The 16627-nt window shown below is 35.4% G+C and overlaps 1 protein-coding gene across 1 annotated transcript in view; it reads left to right on the plus strand.

Annotated features, from left to right (window-relative positions):
- Fcp1 (RNA polymerase II subunit A C-terminal domain phosphatase Fcp1) overlaps nucleotides 1–16627 on the plus strand; it is a 73758-nt gene that overhangs the window by 39929 nt on the left and 17202 nt on the right. The window contains exon 4 of the mRNA XM_090384068.1: nucleotides 9513–9638. Coding sequence (XP_090240194.1) covers nucleotides 9513–9638 — 126 coding nt within the window. The remainder of the gene's footprint in view (nucleotides 1–9512; nucleotides 9639–16627) is intronic.

The raw sequence follows: 16627 nt of genomic DNA on the forward strand, positions 1-16627 counted from the left end.
ACCTCAGTGTTTCTCTTGCTATGATATGCATTGTACGTGTTTGGTGCGAACTTTACGTGCACAATTGCGATTCTACAATCGACGAAAGTTAAGATTGTTTTGTTATACGTTTTCTAAATCCTTAAAAAAACTATGTCGTTCAAACGAAGTTAATCTGATTCTCCTGCACCTAGTAAGAAAAGGAAAACAATATCTTTGGAATGTAAACTTAACATTATCAAGGATTTTGATGATGTCAACGAGCTGTTGGATGTAGTCAGGAGCTGACAATGCGTGAGCAAAATCTCACTGAAGTATCCGACACTTCAGACCCAGTTCCACCAGAAAAGCACATGACAATTGCAAGCTTGACAGAAGGTCTCAGCTCAATTGAAAAGGGCTTAAAATTTTAGAAAACATAGACTCCAACAAAGAATGCGTTATAGCTACAAAGCAAGGAATAAAAAAATTATTAGCTTGCTACAAAGAAATTCTGCATGAAAAAAAGATGCTGCTGTGTCCTCAGACGAATTTGTTAGATTTTATAAAGACATCGAAATAACTTTTTTTACGTAACTCATTTATTTTTTTAATACATATTTTGTATTAATATGTATAAAGAACTGCAATTTTATTAAATATTTTTCTTCTAAACTGGTGTTTTTGTTAGTCCTTGGTCCCAATTAAACAAAATTTATGTATTTATATGCAAAGTTGTGCCCCGACTTAAGCGATTTTCGTCGGACCCACCTATCGCGTAACTTCGGGGTATTACTGTACATACTAATGTTAGTATAATTGGCACACCGCCAGAGAGAAGTCAGTGACCCTGCATTAGGTCACTTGCTTCTGATTTTCTAGTGTGGCCATTTTAGTAACTGATCAATGATTATGGAAAATTTCCTTTATATAAAACATCTCTATGAAAAACAATTTCAGAACATGATTTTTTGTAAGTAAACTAATCTGTAATGTGATGTTATAAGCTTATTACTTAGTTTTATGCAATGTCTATTATTGAGGGAAGATATCCATCCCTGCCAACTTTTTCAGTTTTCTTGCAGGATTTTTAGATATCTCATGATTAACTGTTTTATGGAAAGTGGTTACTTTTTCTTCAGATTTTGGTAAACATTTTGAAAGACCTATCAAATTTATCAATGTTAGATTCAAATCTACCATTCGGTGGCTTTGCTCATCCTTATTCATATTCTTAAAACAAGAGTATATAATATGCCAACTATGATCTAATTATCTAGTTTGAGTTTTGCTTTAGTATATCCATCTGTGTTTGTGTACTTTATTCTGCTTACACAAATATAAATTATGTCCAGCATCCTGCCAAATTAATGATTCTCCCCAGATATTAGCATTAGTAGAGGTATATGATGCAAGAAAGCAAGCTTATGCAGCATCAGCCAAAGGAAAAAAAAAAAAAACCACTCCCATTTCACCCCTCCGTTCGTTCGAAATACCTGTCCAGCTGAGCCTTAAATTTATTTAGCTTATCAACTTCCACAACAAGGGATGGAAGTCTGTTCCACCAACCAACTACCTGCTGGCTAAAGGCAAATTTCTGAACATCTATCCTACATCTGTCTTTCCTCAATTCGAATTTATGCCCTCTCAGGTGATTATTCTGAGCAAGAGTAAGAATCCCATCAGCATTGAGCATGCTCAAACCATTCAAAGGCTTTATACACCTCTATCAGATCACCTCGCCGGTGCCTAGTCTCCAGACACTAATTTGCAAAACTTAAGCCTTTCTTCGTAAGAGCAACCCTTTGTTCCATTCACTAATCTTGTTGCCCTTCTCTGTACTCGTTCCAGCAGCTCTACATCCTTCTTGAAATGAGGCCTCCAGACCTGTATACAGTACTCAAGGTGTGGCCTGACCATTGCCTTATACAAGGGAATATCACCTCCTTATCCCTGCTAGAAAAATTCCTGTATATCAGTGACAAGACACTATGAGTTACTCTTGCAGACTGTCTGCACTGCTCAGAAAACTTCATATCTGCCTGCACAATTACCCTCAGGTCCTTTTCGTTCTCTACCACTGTCAGTGTAGTACCACAGAGTTGATACGTTGCTCTGGGGTTACTGTTTCCCATATGTAGTACTTTACATATGAGAAAAATAATGTTCCGGGTAAAACAATGGAGTCGCTGGTTAAAGATGCATTGCAGGATCATCTAGACAAGACTGCAGCAATAATTCAGTCACAGCATGGGTTTGTTAAGGGAAAGTCTTGTCTGACAAATTTGATAGGATATTATGATGTGGTTACAAAGGAACTGGATGCAAAAAATAATTTTGATATCATATATTTGGATTTCAGGAAAGCTTTTGACACTGTTGTGCATGGAAGACTATTGTACAAATTGGAGCAGAATGGTATTAAGGGTAAGTTGCTACAATGGATAAAAGGATGGTTAAGTGCGAGAAGACAGAGAGTGTTAATCAATCGGTGCTGCTCTTCTTGGACTAATGTTATTAGTGGAGTCCCACAGGGTTCGGTGTTGGGTCCACTGTGGTTTTGTATATTTATCAATGATATTGATGAAGGTATATCAAGCTTAGTGGCGAAGTTTGCAGATGATACAAAGGTTGGCAGGGTTGTTAATGACAGTAATGGCAGTGTGCTACTGCAACAGGATCTAGATAATTTGGGCAGATGGACTAAGAAGTGGCAACTGAAGTTTAACCTTGACAAATGCAAAGTACTGCATATGGGTAGAAGTAACCCCAGAGAAACGTACCAACTGTGTGGTACTACACTTAAGGTGGTAAAAAATGAAAAAGACCTGGCAGTAATTGTGCAGTCAGATATGAAGTTTTCTGAGCAATGCAGACAGGCTGCCAGGGCAGGTCATGGGGTTTTGTCAATGATATATAGGAATTTTGCTAGCAGGGAAAAGGAGGTGATTATCCCTCTGTATAAGGCAATGGTCAGGCCACGCCTTGAGTACTGCGTACAGGTCTGGAGGCCTCATTTTAGGAAGGATGTAGATTTACTTGTACAGAGCGTGTACAGAGAAGGGCAACAAGATTGGTGAGGGGAATGAAGGGATCCTCTTATCAAGAGAGGCTTAAGTTCTGCAAATTGCAGTGGCTGGAGACTAAGCACCTGCGCAGTGATTTGATTGAGGTGTATAAGGCCTTGAATGTGTTCAGCACGCTGAATTCTGATGGGATCCTTCCACTTGTTCAGATTACGAACCTAAGGGGGCATAAATTCAAATTAAGAAAAGACAGATGTAGAATAGATGTGTGGAAATTTGCCTTTAGCCAGCGGGTGGTTAATTGCTGGAACAAACTTCCATCTGTTGTTGTGGAAGTTGATAGGTTGAATAAATTTAAGGAGGAACTGGACAGGCATTTGGAGGGAATGGTGTGTTTTTTTTTTTTTTTTTGGCTGATGCTGCATAAGCTCATACATTTGCTTTCTTGCATCACATGCCACTACTACTACTACATTTGTCAATGTTAAACTTTATTTGCCACCTCTCAGCCCATCTGCTCAACCTTTCCAGATGCGTTGCAGCAGTATACTGTCAGTAGTGTCCTTAACAACCCTGCCAACCTTTGTATCATCTGCAAACTTGGTCATTAAGCTTGATATACCATGATCAATATCATTTATAAATACAGAAAACAACAATGGACCCAACACTGAACTCTGAGGGACTCCACTAATAACATTAGTCCACGATGAGCAGTGTCCATTGATTACCACTCTGCCTTCTCCCCCTCAACCATCCCTTTATCCATAGCAGCAATTTTCCTTTGTGCAGCAGTCTTCCATGTGCAAAAGCCTTTCTAAGATCCAAATATATAATATCAAAGTTATTCCCTGCATCCAGTTCTTTTGTGACTGCATCATAGGATCAAATCAAATTGGTCAGAGAAGACTTTCCCTTAATAAAACCATGCTGTGTCCGAGCTATAACTGAAGTCTTGTCTAGATGATCCTGCAGTGCTTCTTTAACCAGTGCCTCCATTAATTTTCCTGGAACAAAAGTTAAACTCACAGGTCTATAATTACTTGTGTCAGCCTTTGTGAATTGGGGTCACATTTGCACAACTTCAGTCTATGGGTACCTCCCCTGAGTCCAAAGAAGCTCTCATAATTATGGCTAAGGGTTTGCTTACTTCTTTTGCTGCCTCCTTTAATATAACTGGATAGATCCCATCCACCCTGGGTGCCTTTTTTATGTTTATCCTCAACAATTTCTCCTCCACTTTCCTCTCAGTTATTTCAAAATCATCTAGCTCACTGCCAGAGTTTACTTCACCTCTGGCATTCCCCTTCCTGAATAATTCCTCATGTGTGAATGTAGATGCAAAATACTCGTTTAGTTTGTTAGCCACTTGAACAGGATCATCAGCAGTTGAACCATTAATATCCAGTGGACCAATCTGATTCATCCCTTTCCTTCTAGAGTTTATATAGGTAAAGAACTCTTTTCTGTTTTAATTTTCAAGATATCTATCCAAGGTGTGGACTGAATTTTAAGAAACAACTCTGGAAATAACTATTCAAAGCACAGATTCTGTCACTGAACCCCCCCCCTTTGATTAAAGATCCCCAGAAGAAGGTATTTCTAAAGAATTCTACAAGATTTACTTGTATTTTATTGCTTGGGTTTCCTTACTTGAAAAACACTGATCCAGACAGCTGATGCTTCTGTTCTACATTGACTATTAATAATTTCTTATAATCTAAAAGAACAAACTCAATTAAAAAATAAATAAATAATTGAATTTTTCTGCCTTTCAAACAAAATATACCAGGTTGCAATATTTTTTTCTATTCACCAAAAACCTGAAATAAATAGATCTCTTGTTTAAGAGCTAATGCTTTAAACTAAAGTGGCCACTGTGGTTAAAACTAGTTTTCTATGTTGTAAAACTTTGAACTCCCCATCCTTTTTTTTTTTAACTAAACCAGGAATTCTCTAATTAAATTTCATTTCTCAATTGTGTGGGCTGCTTTGATTTACTTCCATCAATAATGAAGAGTTTGCATGCACCATTAATTCTTTAGGAATAATGTTATCAATAATTTTTCTGTTTTTCAATAATGCTTGCTGTTACAGAATTAAAGATATCCCACCATGTCTTCTCTTTCACATTGATCCTTTTTAAAGCATTATAATTATAATTAACCACCTGTTAATTATATTTATTGTTATTCCTTAATAACTAACAGTATTCATCCATTTTCTCTTGCCTTTAACAAATGAGAAATTGTTCCATTTTTAGCTGACCAACTTGTAATTTGCACAAATCTGCAGTGACCTCAAAATTGTTGGTATGTTAATGTGCGTGAAAGAGAGAGAGAGGGGGGGGGGTTACACAGAATATCAGGTGTCCTGTGCCTATTGGACAGCTCTTCTACTGCAGACCATTACATCAGATGTGACTAACCTCAAAGAAGCATGAAAAGGGAACTCACTGTGAAGGTATTCACAATATGAGATATAATAAAGCGATGCATACATACTACCTGGATAGTAGAAAGGATGGAAATGCATTGCCCATGCTTAAACAGCCTTTTCTTTGACATTTAGTCAAGAAATATATTTAGCTCAAAGAAGCACATATCAGCTAGAAAGAAGTAGTGTACTGTATTTTCCATTAGTGGATCCTATGGATTTTTCTTCCACATCTCCATGTTAAACTTGTCCTAATGAAGAGTTTTGTGAAAGTGATGGGTAAGATGAATTTGAGATTTCATTACTTAAGTGAGAAATCCAAAGAGCAGTGCCATGAAAGTGAAAGAGGCCATTTTTGTGGAGCTTCAAATCAAAATTTCTGCAAGATGAAAGTAGGCGCATTATAGCCACAGCAGCTTATGCACCATTAAACCCCCATAACACACGCAAGATGAAAGCCTTGAAAAATTCCTCAATGTATTAGAACTAAAATCATGGTGGGCTTTCAAATGGCTTTGTGGAAACATTTTAGATAACCACAGGTCTGCATACAAAGATGCAGTTCAAAAACTGCTTGATGCATATAAAGAAATGGGACGTATATCACAAAACTTATTGCATTTAGACTTCATTTCTGAAAACTTTGGCATGGTGAGTGATGAGCATGGAGAAAACATTGAGACATTAAGCCAATGGAAAGTCACTATTAAGGTTTTGGAACAAATGTATGTTGGCAGACTACTGCTGGATATTGTATTGGGACATTCCATACAGAGTGTAGAAGGAACTCATTTGCACAGAATTTTTAAATTGTACATATCTTTTTTACAGTAGTGTACTCTATTATTTTAACTTCGTGTATAAGGTGTATTGGGTTTAAACTATAAAAAGTGACAAAATATAATTGTGACCAATTTTGCTTTTTGTAATGAAATCACCTTGATTACTTACTGATATTATCAGCAGTCATATTTTACGAAACTACAAGGTCTAGGAAAAAACAAAGAACATATTTGAAATAATCAGCATGCAAAACTGATTTAGAAAAGGTTCATTTTAATGACCAGTATTTTTTTACAGTAAAATTTCTCAACTTTTGAAAATTTTTCCTGTATTTCACATAAAATTCAGTTTTATTATTTGTCTTTTCAAAAATTAATTTTAATTTTATACTGCATTATAAATCTATCCCCAGTTGCAGTTGCTGTGCTTACAACAGTCATATTTCATGGGAATAAGGATTCATTTTCCAGGAAAACAGAACATTTCCTAACTCCAGAAAATGAATTGGGTCTTAAGTTAAATTTTCCAAAGTTCGGAGTCTTGATTTGAGTGATATTATCAACTTGCATATACAGTTCTAAGGCAGGCATTTTCTGAAGGTCTAAAAATGAATTCATTTAATTTTTCATTTCCAAAATTCTAACACATTTTTTTTACTTAACCATTCCACTTGCCACATCTCCATATTTTGAACCTGATTTATTCATATATTCTTGAAACTAATGGTGTAAATCTCCAGAATTGAATGAGGTTTGCTATCTTCAGAACAGTACTGAGTCTCTAACTTTGGATGCTCATTTACTTGGTTGTTATTGCAGTTAAAAAAACAAACAATCACATTATGGTCAATATTTAGTTTTTCCAACTTTTATTGAAGAAAGGACAGATGCCTGTCTTGTCTCCTACTTTTTCTTCAATGCTGGGTCCAAATGGCTATGAGAAGTGGCTGGAACAACATGAACCACAGAATATGGACATGTGTTGTGCAGGCCTAATTTAGACAGTCAATCATGGCATATAATTACATCCAAGTATTTTGCTGATATTTGGAAGACATGATTTAGAAAGAATGCTGGGGGGGCCTCTCCCTTAGTGTGCTTATTTATAATGAATTACTTTTCCCATTACAGTCACCATTTAAAAATACTGTGAGGTGACACCGATTGGTTTTTTGATATTAGATAAAGTATTTTTATATTAATATATATAGGTAGTCCTCAATTTACACTATCTGTTTCTGAAATCAAGTGGTTACATCGGCCGCATAAATCAAATTCCAGTTTATTTAAGGACATAATATATTATGATAGGGATGTGTTTCTTAACTCACACTTACTTTGAAAACAAAATACATGTACAGAATTATACAGAAATAAATGCTTATACTTAACAGTAAATGTAAACTACATTAATGTGGTGCAGAAACCTCAATTTGAAAAATTAAATGTAGGTGAGGTTTGTTTTTAATGAGATTTTTTGTTATGGTCTTTTTTTTCTTTTTTTATTATTAAGGTTCACTGTCTTCACAACACTACTAACCGAATCTGTAATTAACTTTGAAGACTCATTTTTCTGGCAGTTAATGCAGCTTAAAAACACAGTCACATATGGTGAATTTTTAGTTTCCCCACCTTTTACCAGAAAAGGACAGATGGCTGTCTTATCTCCAACCATTGCTTTTCCTTCATGAGTACAGAGTCTGAGTAATAAATACAAATTATTAATTACTAAATATAAATTGTCTGTTTAATCTTTTTAACCATAAATACCTTGTGGTATTGAGTTTCCAATCCTCTGCTAAATATATGACAGCATTCCATTTGGGATAACTCTGCTACAATTGCCACAGCTTCATTGAGAAGGGAGAGAAAAGTGGACTGGTGTTTGGAAAACCTAAGAGATAGGTTATATGTGCCTGGAGAAGCTCTCCCAGTCTTCTACTTCTAAACTAACACATAGCTGCTTATCTTTATGTAGACATTTACTATTTGCGCATTCATATCTCAGTACAAATAATTCTGCCAGCAGATTTTTTCATTTTTATTTGCTTGTCAAGCTGTGTATGAGCAAGTTGCTATAATTGAGATCACGCACGATAAGGACTTCTGAGCAATATACAGGTAGTTCCCGACTTTACAGATTAATTCATTCCTAATGCATGCTCTTAAAGCCAGAATTTATTTCCCATAGACATAATGTTAAAAACAGGAGTTACGTTCTCAACAAAACAATAGTTTATGCTTAAACAATGATTTATTTATCCAAAGAAATGAAAACATATCCTTTAAAATCAATCAAATTATAATAATAAAGAAATTATTTATGTTATACAGATGTTTAAGAATGTTTATTCTTCATCATCATCGACTAAATGCACACTCGTTGATGGTTCTTCACTCATTGTCGGATCAGCGCTCATTGGTTTGTTGGAAGCACAGGGTGTAGTCTTCTTCGGAAATGCTTCGAGTCGTTTGTTTCCAAGACAGTCTTCTCTTTTCTTTATAATTTTCACGATAGCATGCATTAGCATTTTTTAAATCTGTAGCGACTTTTCCAGTGCACTCGAAATTTGAATCTTGTAACTCGAGAATGTCAGTTGCTTTTTCTGTGTGTTGAAAAGCTTTGTCAAACCCCTTGAGAGTGAAGAAATGAAGAGGTGTTTCAGCTGCTAAATCTTCTTCCTCAGCTTCACATTTTTCCATTTCAAGGAGGTCTTCATTTGTGAGCTCTCCATTGTGTGTTTGAAGCAGATCAGTGACATCAGTTTTAGAAACTTCATGCTGAAATTGGTTAGCAGTATTAACGACCACTTCTGTTTCATTTTGTAAGATCTCTGCTGGTTCTTGAAATCCTTCAAAATTATCAAACTGATGACATGACAGTTTATTCGAAAAACCCTTCATGTGTTCCCCGTAATTTTGTCCCAGGCTCTTTTTATTATTTTGATTGCATCTAAAATATGGAATTCTTTCCAAAATTCTTTAAGAGTTGGACCTCCCTCCTTATCTCTGCCTGAACAAATAAACACATGCACAGTAGTAATGTATTGCACTTGGTTTGAAATGCCGTATTTATGAATGTTTAGCATTTATTTATTGCAATTAATGTTCATATTTTCGATTCTGTTGATACTTGATTTTTGAAAAAAAAAAAAAAAAAAAAAAAAGAACTCGTAAACCCAGGAACTCATAAAGTGGGAAGTGCCTCTATATTATATATTTTATTTGATGATTTACTTAATTTTTAATGTGATTTCTCTGTGTAAACAAGGAATTAACTGATTTTGTGTTTTATTATCATCCATATTAGCAAGCTCAGAAATTGGGGCAGGCAGATGAGCAGCGTCTTTTGCAGAGCAGAAAGTTGGTTTTACTAGTTGATTTGGATCAAACTCTAATTCATACCACAAATGATAATGTTCCTCCAAATTTAAAGGTATGATTATGATAAATGTGTGTGTGCGTGCGCGTGCACGCGCCACTCCTTAAAATCTTTTAAATGCAGGTTAATTAAATTATGTTATGATTTATACAGTGGCCACTGTTTATATTTTCTATTATGTTTGTGCAGTTGAATTAATATATAAACCAGATTCTTATGAGTGGTGAATCCTGCCTATAGACAGAACCAAAAAAGTTTTGTAAATTATTCTTTCATATATATATATACAAAAGAATGAGATTCTCTTAACAAATTGGTCTGGATTGGACTTTTCATGTATTCCTTTACTGGGACATTGTGATGTCCAATTAGTGTAAATTTAGAGACCACTTCAAATCGTAAACCATTTAAGTTGTCACTGCTGCTTAGCACATATACATGCCAAATGATTCTCATCCATCTGAATGAAAAATCTGAGATTTTCCTCCAAACAACTTTTCTACAGACTGGCTATCTCGAGTATCTTGTGAAAAAAAAACATAATCTCTCTTGAGACAAGACTCAAACCCAGTCTTAGTATTAGCAGTGCCAAATGATGCAAGAAAGCAAACTTATATAGCATAACCCCCCCCCCCCAAAATACCTATGTCATCCCATCTAACAGTTTGTCTAGTACTTCCATGAATTTATTCAAACTATCTACCTCTTCAACACCAGATGGAGGTTTGTTCCAGCAATCAAAACTACCCACTGGCAGAAGTCAACTTTCTGCACATCCATCTGACAATCATTCTTCCTATTTATGTCCCCTCGTGTAGTCTGAGCAAGAGGAAGAATTCCATAAGCATCAAGCTTACTCGATCCATTCAAAGCCTTAAACACTTCAATCAGATCTTGCAGGTGCCTAGTCTTCAGATACTACAGTGTGCAGAACTGAAGCCTTTCTTGGTAAGAGCACCCTTTTGTTTCCCTCTCACTAGTCTTGTAGCTCTTTTCTGTAACAAAACTCTAGGAGTTGTCCTGACATTCTGTCTGTACTGCTCAGAGAACTTCGGACTGCACAATTTTCCCTGGGTCTTTTTCATTCTCCTCTATCCTGATTGTGGAGATTGATAAAAGAATGATTGTAACATACCAACTGTGTGTAATATACCACACAGTTAGTATGTTACAATCAAGGAATGTGAAGTACCTTATATTTGTCAACGTTAAATTTTAATCTCATTTCTCAGCCAATTTGCCTGATTTGTCTAGATTTTGTTGCAGTATCATACCCTGATTACTGTCATTAACCACCCTGCAACCTTTGTATGCAAACTTAGACATTAAGTCTGATATGCCTTTATCAGTATCATTAATAAATATAGAAAACAACAGTGGGTCCAGCGCTGAATTGGTTGACTCCACTACCAAGATTAGTCTAAGAAGAGCGATGCCCATTGATAACCACTGTCTTTTTCCCACTCAATCATACCTTTATCCATAGGAGAAATTTCCCCTAATGCCATACTGTTCCAGTTTATAAATATCAAAAGCTTTTCTGAAAGTACTTCATCTAAGTTATACAAAGTCAAAATTGTTTTTTGCATCCAGTTCTTGTGTTACTGCATCATAGTATCCAATTAGATTAGTCAGATATGATCATTATGTGACAGCAGTATAATATTCCTCCCCCATGGTGTTGGAAGGATGGCAACCACAAGTGCAAGTGACTATTAATGTTTGCTGCTAATTAAGTAATGCTTAAATTTCAACAGTTTGAGACCAACCCTTATGCAGTGATATATTTTTGAAATAAATCTTTTGTGCAGCTGCAGAAAAATATTTGATCTCATATTCTTTGGGGAATTATTTCATAGGACAAATCCAAATCAAAAGTGTCTTAAAAAAGGGCATGAAATGTTGTGGCACATAAAATTGGCTTTTATTGCTGTTTATGCTTACTCTGTGCACCTTAATGACTACTTCCACTTTTGTGTTGAGTACAATATTCATTTCTGCTCTAGACAGCAGAAGTTTATATTAGAGTAGCTGATCCTTGAACAATGTACCAGTAACAAAGTAGGGTTGAAAAGACTGTGTAGTATCATTTACATTATTTGGAATTCCTTAATCACTAACAGTTCTCATTTATTACTAATATTATCATTACTAATATTAATACCATTAATATTAGTAATTAATAATGATCTCATTACTAATTATTAATACTAATTCATTTGATTGTGATGCATAATAAGGTAAATTCTGATATCAATTCAGTAGGGAGTTACCAGTGAGTGTCCACAAAATTGAGGGGAAGTGGCTTCAGTGTACATGAAAAAGGAGCTGTTCTGAAAGAAAATGTCAAAAACTTTCATTACAAAGGAGAACTTGACAGGTTGTAAGCCATATGACGATCAAATGACTCTTCTCCTGGGAGGCAAATGTTGGTTGGAATTTCAAGTTGAAACTGGTACTCTTTTTACCATTCACAGGATGCAAGAGCTTGGAAAGGCTTTGCAAGAGCCAAGCTTCCCATGGTTTATAAGTCAAAAAAGAAAGCTTGGGCTGCAAGGATCTTATTCTAAAACAACTGTTAGATATCATTTCTTCCATGCAGACATGACTGACCAGTAAAAACAACTTGGCAAAGAATGCATTGGTGATCATAAACATTGCTCCAGGCCACTCAAACATCCTGATGAGATGGAATGGTGAAGATCATCTTCTGTCCCTTCCCAACATCACAATGATCTTAACAGCTCATGCACTAGAATGTGATGCTAGTTTCAAGCAACACTGCCATATGAGGCCATTAATGATGTGATGGAGGGGGCCATCCCATCTGAGGGAATTTCAGAATGACTTCAATATTAAAAATAAGTTGCTTGGATTGAAGTTGATTTCTTCTGTACAAATATATAAAGGAAGTTTTGATCTGAATGGATCACTGAGTTCTCTGGATTCCAAGGAGGAAGACTTGAAAAACTACGGAAAGGATTTGGAAGTGGATAACCAGTTAGATTTGACATAAGCGCTCTCTGTTTTCAGAACTGTTGATAGCACATGCATTAGAACTTTGATATTGAGATATTTAGCTTTTAGATGAAGGCTTGAATGCAGAACAATCTTTCTTTCCTCTGATATTTGCTATTGCATTGATGTCATCTTTCATATGTTGTTTATTGTAAAATTTAATTTGTCTTTTTTTTTTTTCTTTTCCTTTTTTTTTTTTTCCTAAACTGGAAATATATTCTTTATTAGAATTCATTAGGGGTAAAGAAAAACTAAGTGGTAAGCATTTCTGAAGAAATAGAATGTTTATAGTACATTATATGTTTGATTAAAGTAATGGTCATTCATAAAGTTACTAAAATTTCAGTACCTCTTCTAATGGAGATGTGATAGAGACATAATTTTGTTTTTTTGGAATCAGTGGATCGATATCCTTTAGAATCTGCAACCAGAGGTACAAAAAATAATTTTTTTTTGTCAGCCAGTGTAATTAGTGCTGCTATCATTGTGTTATAATTCTGTTGTGCCATCGTGAAGTGGTAGCATTAATTACCAAATTATTTCAACTCCTGCATTGAAATTAAAAAACCCTACTCCTTTACTAATTTACTGCTTTGAGTCAACACAGCCCAGCACCATAGGTTGTACCTACACGTAACTCTCATTACACGTTTAATCCAAAGTTTTTCTTTCCCCACATCACCAGGCTACTTATTTAGACTCAGTTTATTATTAGCAGAGAAGTTGCTAATTGAGATTATTCACTAACTAATGGGATTACAATAAGAATCAGATCAGTCTCTCTCTTTTTTTTTTTTTTTTTTTATGAAAACCCCAAACATGAAAGGTATCAAAACCTATAGTACTTAGTACCGTGCATAGGTTGAAGGAGAAGTATGGGGGGAGGGGGATGCCAGAAACTTTGCTCTAGAGACTAAATATGGGTTTCACCACTTCAAGCCTCCAATAAGCAAAGTGGTGGTATTTCACCGGTTGATGAAAGTCATCTACCACCTGTAGTGGTGCTTAGATGTTATTTTTCTTATTCTTAATGAATAGTGGAGTAGCCTCTTTGGTGATATTAAATCAAAAACAAAATTAGTAATTTTAGGTTGGTATGTGGATATCACATTTCTAAAAACTAGTGTAGGTCCAGATCTCTCACTATCTGAAGGGGGAGTGGTGCAGTGGCAGCATTAATTATTTAAAGTGAAATATGGTAAGCAACACTAAGTTATCATATGTAAGGATTAATCTGGCCTATTGAAAATTGAAAGATGTAAAAAACAACATTTTGGAATTCAAAAGTACATCACCAAGGGTGTCAAGACTACTACTCAGGATTTCTAAGAGGTACAAGCTAAAGGTTATAATGATTTATACACCAACATCGAGCCATAATGATGAAGAGGCTGAAGAAATGTACACCAAAATTGAGTCTTCTTGATGAGCAGAAAACCCACTACACTATCATTATGGGGGACTTCAATGCTAAGGTTGGAAAGAGACAAAACAGTGCAGAATGGGGAACTGTAGGAAATTTTTGAATTGGTGAAAGAATTGAAAGAGGTGAAAGACTTGCGGAATTTGCAGAATCTCAAGGAATGTCAGTAATGAACACTTTTTTCAAGAAAAGGATGAACAGAAATTGAACATGGAAGAGCCAAAATGGATTAACAACTAATGAAATCGACTTCATACTCACTAACAGAAGATATATCTTGAATGATGTTACTGTCCTGAACAAGGTAAACATTGGAAGTGATCACAGAATGGTAAGATGCACACTTGATATAGATGTAAAAAAAAAAAAGGAAAAAACTGACTCGAGTAAATAATATGAAGAACTTTGAGATAACAGAAGAGGAGACAAAGCAGTATGTACTGGAATTTAAGAACAAGTTTGAGCTTCTGCAGACTGCTCAGGACCAAGATATCAATGAGGAATATTACAACTTTCTGAAAGTGATCAAGCCCAGGAAACCTATAGGTAAAAAGAAATCCAAAGAAGAAAAAATATTAGTCAAGAAACACTTGTTGTGATGAACCGAAGATGACAAATGAAGAGCAAGATAAACACTGACAAAGATAAGATTGAGTATACTGAGTTATGCAAAGCCATTAGAAAGAGACTCAGGAAGGATATAAAAAGATTTAACATAAGTAGAACAAGCATTAAGAGAAAACAAAGGACTTAAATCAGCAGCCATGAGCAGTAATACAGAAAGACAAATGATACTGAAACTGAAGAATAGCGATGGTGTACTTATAAATAGCAGAGAAGGCATAATTCAAATAGCAGAAGACTACTATAGAGAATTATACAAGGAGCGAGAGAATGATGCCAGCAGTGGGGAAGATGGATCATAAATTAGTAACACATATGACATACCCGATATCTTTCCTGATGAGGTAGAACATGCACTGAAGAAAATGAAGAATCAGACAGCTCCGAGGGAAGATGAAGTTACTGTAGAGTTGTTAAAATTGGGAGGAAGAGACATGACATAAAAATTGGCAAGACTCTTCACAAAATGCATTAGAAAAGGTGTGTGATGCCTAAGGAGTGGAATAATGCAATCATAGTTTTGCTGCATAAGAAAGGAGATAAATTGGAAATTATAGACCAATTTGCTTGTTATCACACATCCACAAGTTGTTCACAAGGATCATTACTAACAGATTAGAAAGATTATGTGCCTGGCATTTGTGGATTATGAAAGAGCATTTGACTCCATACAGCATAAGGCAATGTTTCGGGCACTGGAAAGACAAGGCACAGATACCCCATATATTATGATTTTGAAGAAAATATATGAGAATGCTACCTCCTTTATTAGACTAGACAAAGACAGTAGCAAATTTAAAATTGAAAAAGGAGTTCGACAAGGAGACACATCTCCAAAGTTGTTTACTGCTGCCCTTAAGCAAACTTTCTGAAGATTAGACTGGTTGCGGAAAGGAGTCAATGTGAATGGAGTACCTAAACCATTTACAATTTGCAGATGACATTGTGGTCATAAGCCATGATCCCCAAGAATTAAAGGAAAATCTTAATCAGTTATGCCGAGTTAGTAAGGATTTTGGGCTAAAGATGAATATGGCTAAAACAAAAGTAATGATCAATAGGTATGCCACAGAAAGGGATATAATGATTGAAAGAGCAGTAATTGAAAAGGTGGAGTCGTGTACGTATCTTGGACATGTCATTAGCTGCAATAATGATAAATAGCTGGAAGTCAAGAGAAGAATAAATTTTGGATGGATAGCATTCAGGAAATATAGTCACATACTGAGGAGCAATATCCCAATTTGTCTGAAACGTAAAATAATGAGCCACTGTATACTCCCCACCATGACTTATGGAAGTGGAACTTGGGCACTCACGAAAAAAATGGAAGAGAAGCTGAGAACTACACAGCCAAGAATGGAACAAATTATATTGCGAATCAGACTGTTAGATAAGAAGAGAAACACATGGATTAGGCAGCAAACTGAGGTAAAGGACATTCTTATTAAAACTAAAGAACTAAAATGGTCTTGGAAGAGGCCTTCCTCCTGCAGTGGATTGAAAATTTTAGAGTTCACTGAAACTTCAATAGAAAACATTTAGTTTGCTGACATTTCAAGAAATCACTGTTTCCCAGCTCTTAGAATAACTTCTGGATTAATGTGGAATGAAAGCCACATTCCACCGTGACCTCATGAAATGTCGCCAAACTATTTAAGTGTTTCTTTTGAAGTGTTTTCATTTAATGTTGTAAAATTTCTGTAAAACAGTTTAATCTTACCTGTGGTGGTAGCATTGCTTGCTCTATTCATAGCCTTCCAGTACTGGATTTGTAATGAAGAAATTGTCTTTGACTCAAGTTATTCTTGAAATTTACTAATTCCTCATAACAATGCTGAATGTCAGAGAAAATTCAATCAGGTGAAGAAAAAAAATTGAATTCAGATCTTCTCTTTCTGGCGCAGTTTTGGAAATGTTCTTGACAGCAAAATCTGAACAGCAGTACATCTTATAAAAAAGAATTTAACTCATTTTT

Source organism: Mastigoproctus giganteus, chromosome 10 (assembly GCF_048544385.1).
Source record: "Mastigoproctus giganteus isolate SK-2022 chromosome 10, ASM4854438v1, whole genome shotgun sequence".
In the NCBI taxonomy this organism is placed as follows: domain Eukaryota; kingdom Metazoa; phylum Arthropoda; class Arachnida; order Uropygi; family Thelyphonidae; genus Mastigoproctus; species Mastigoproctus giganteus.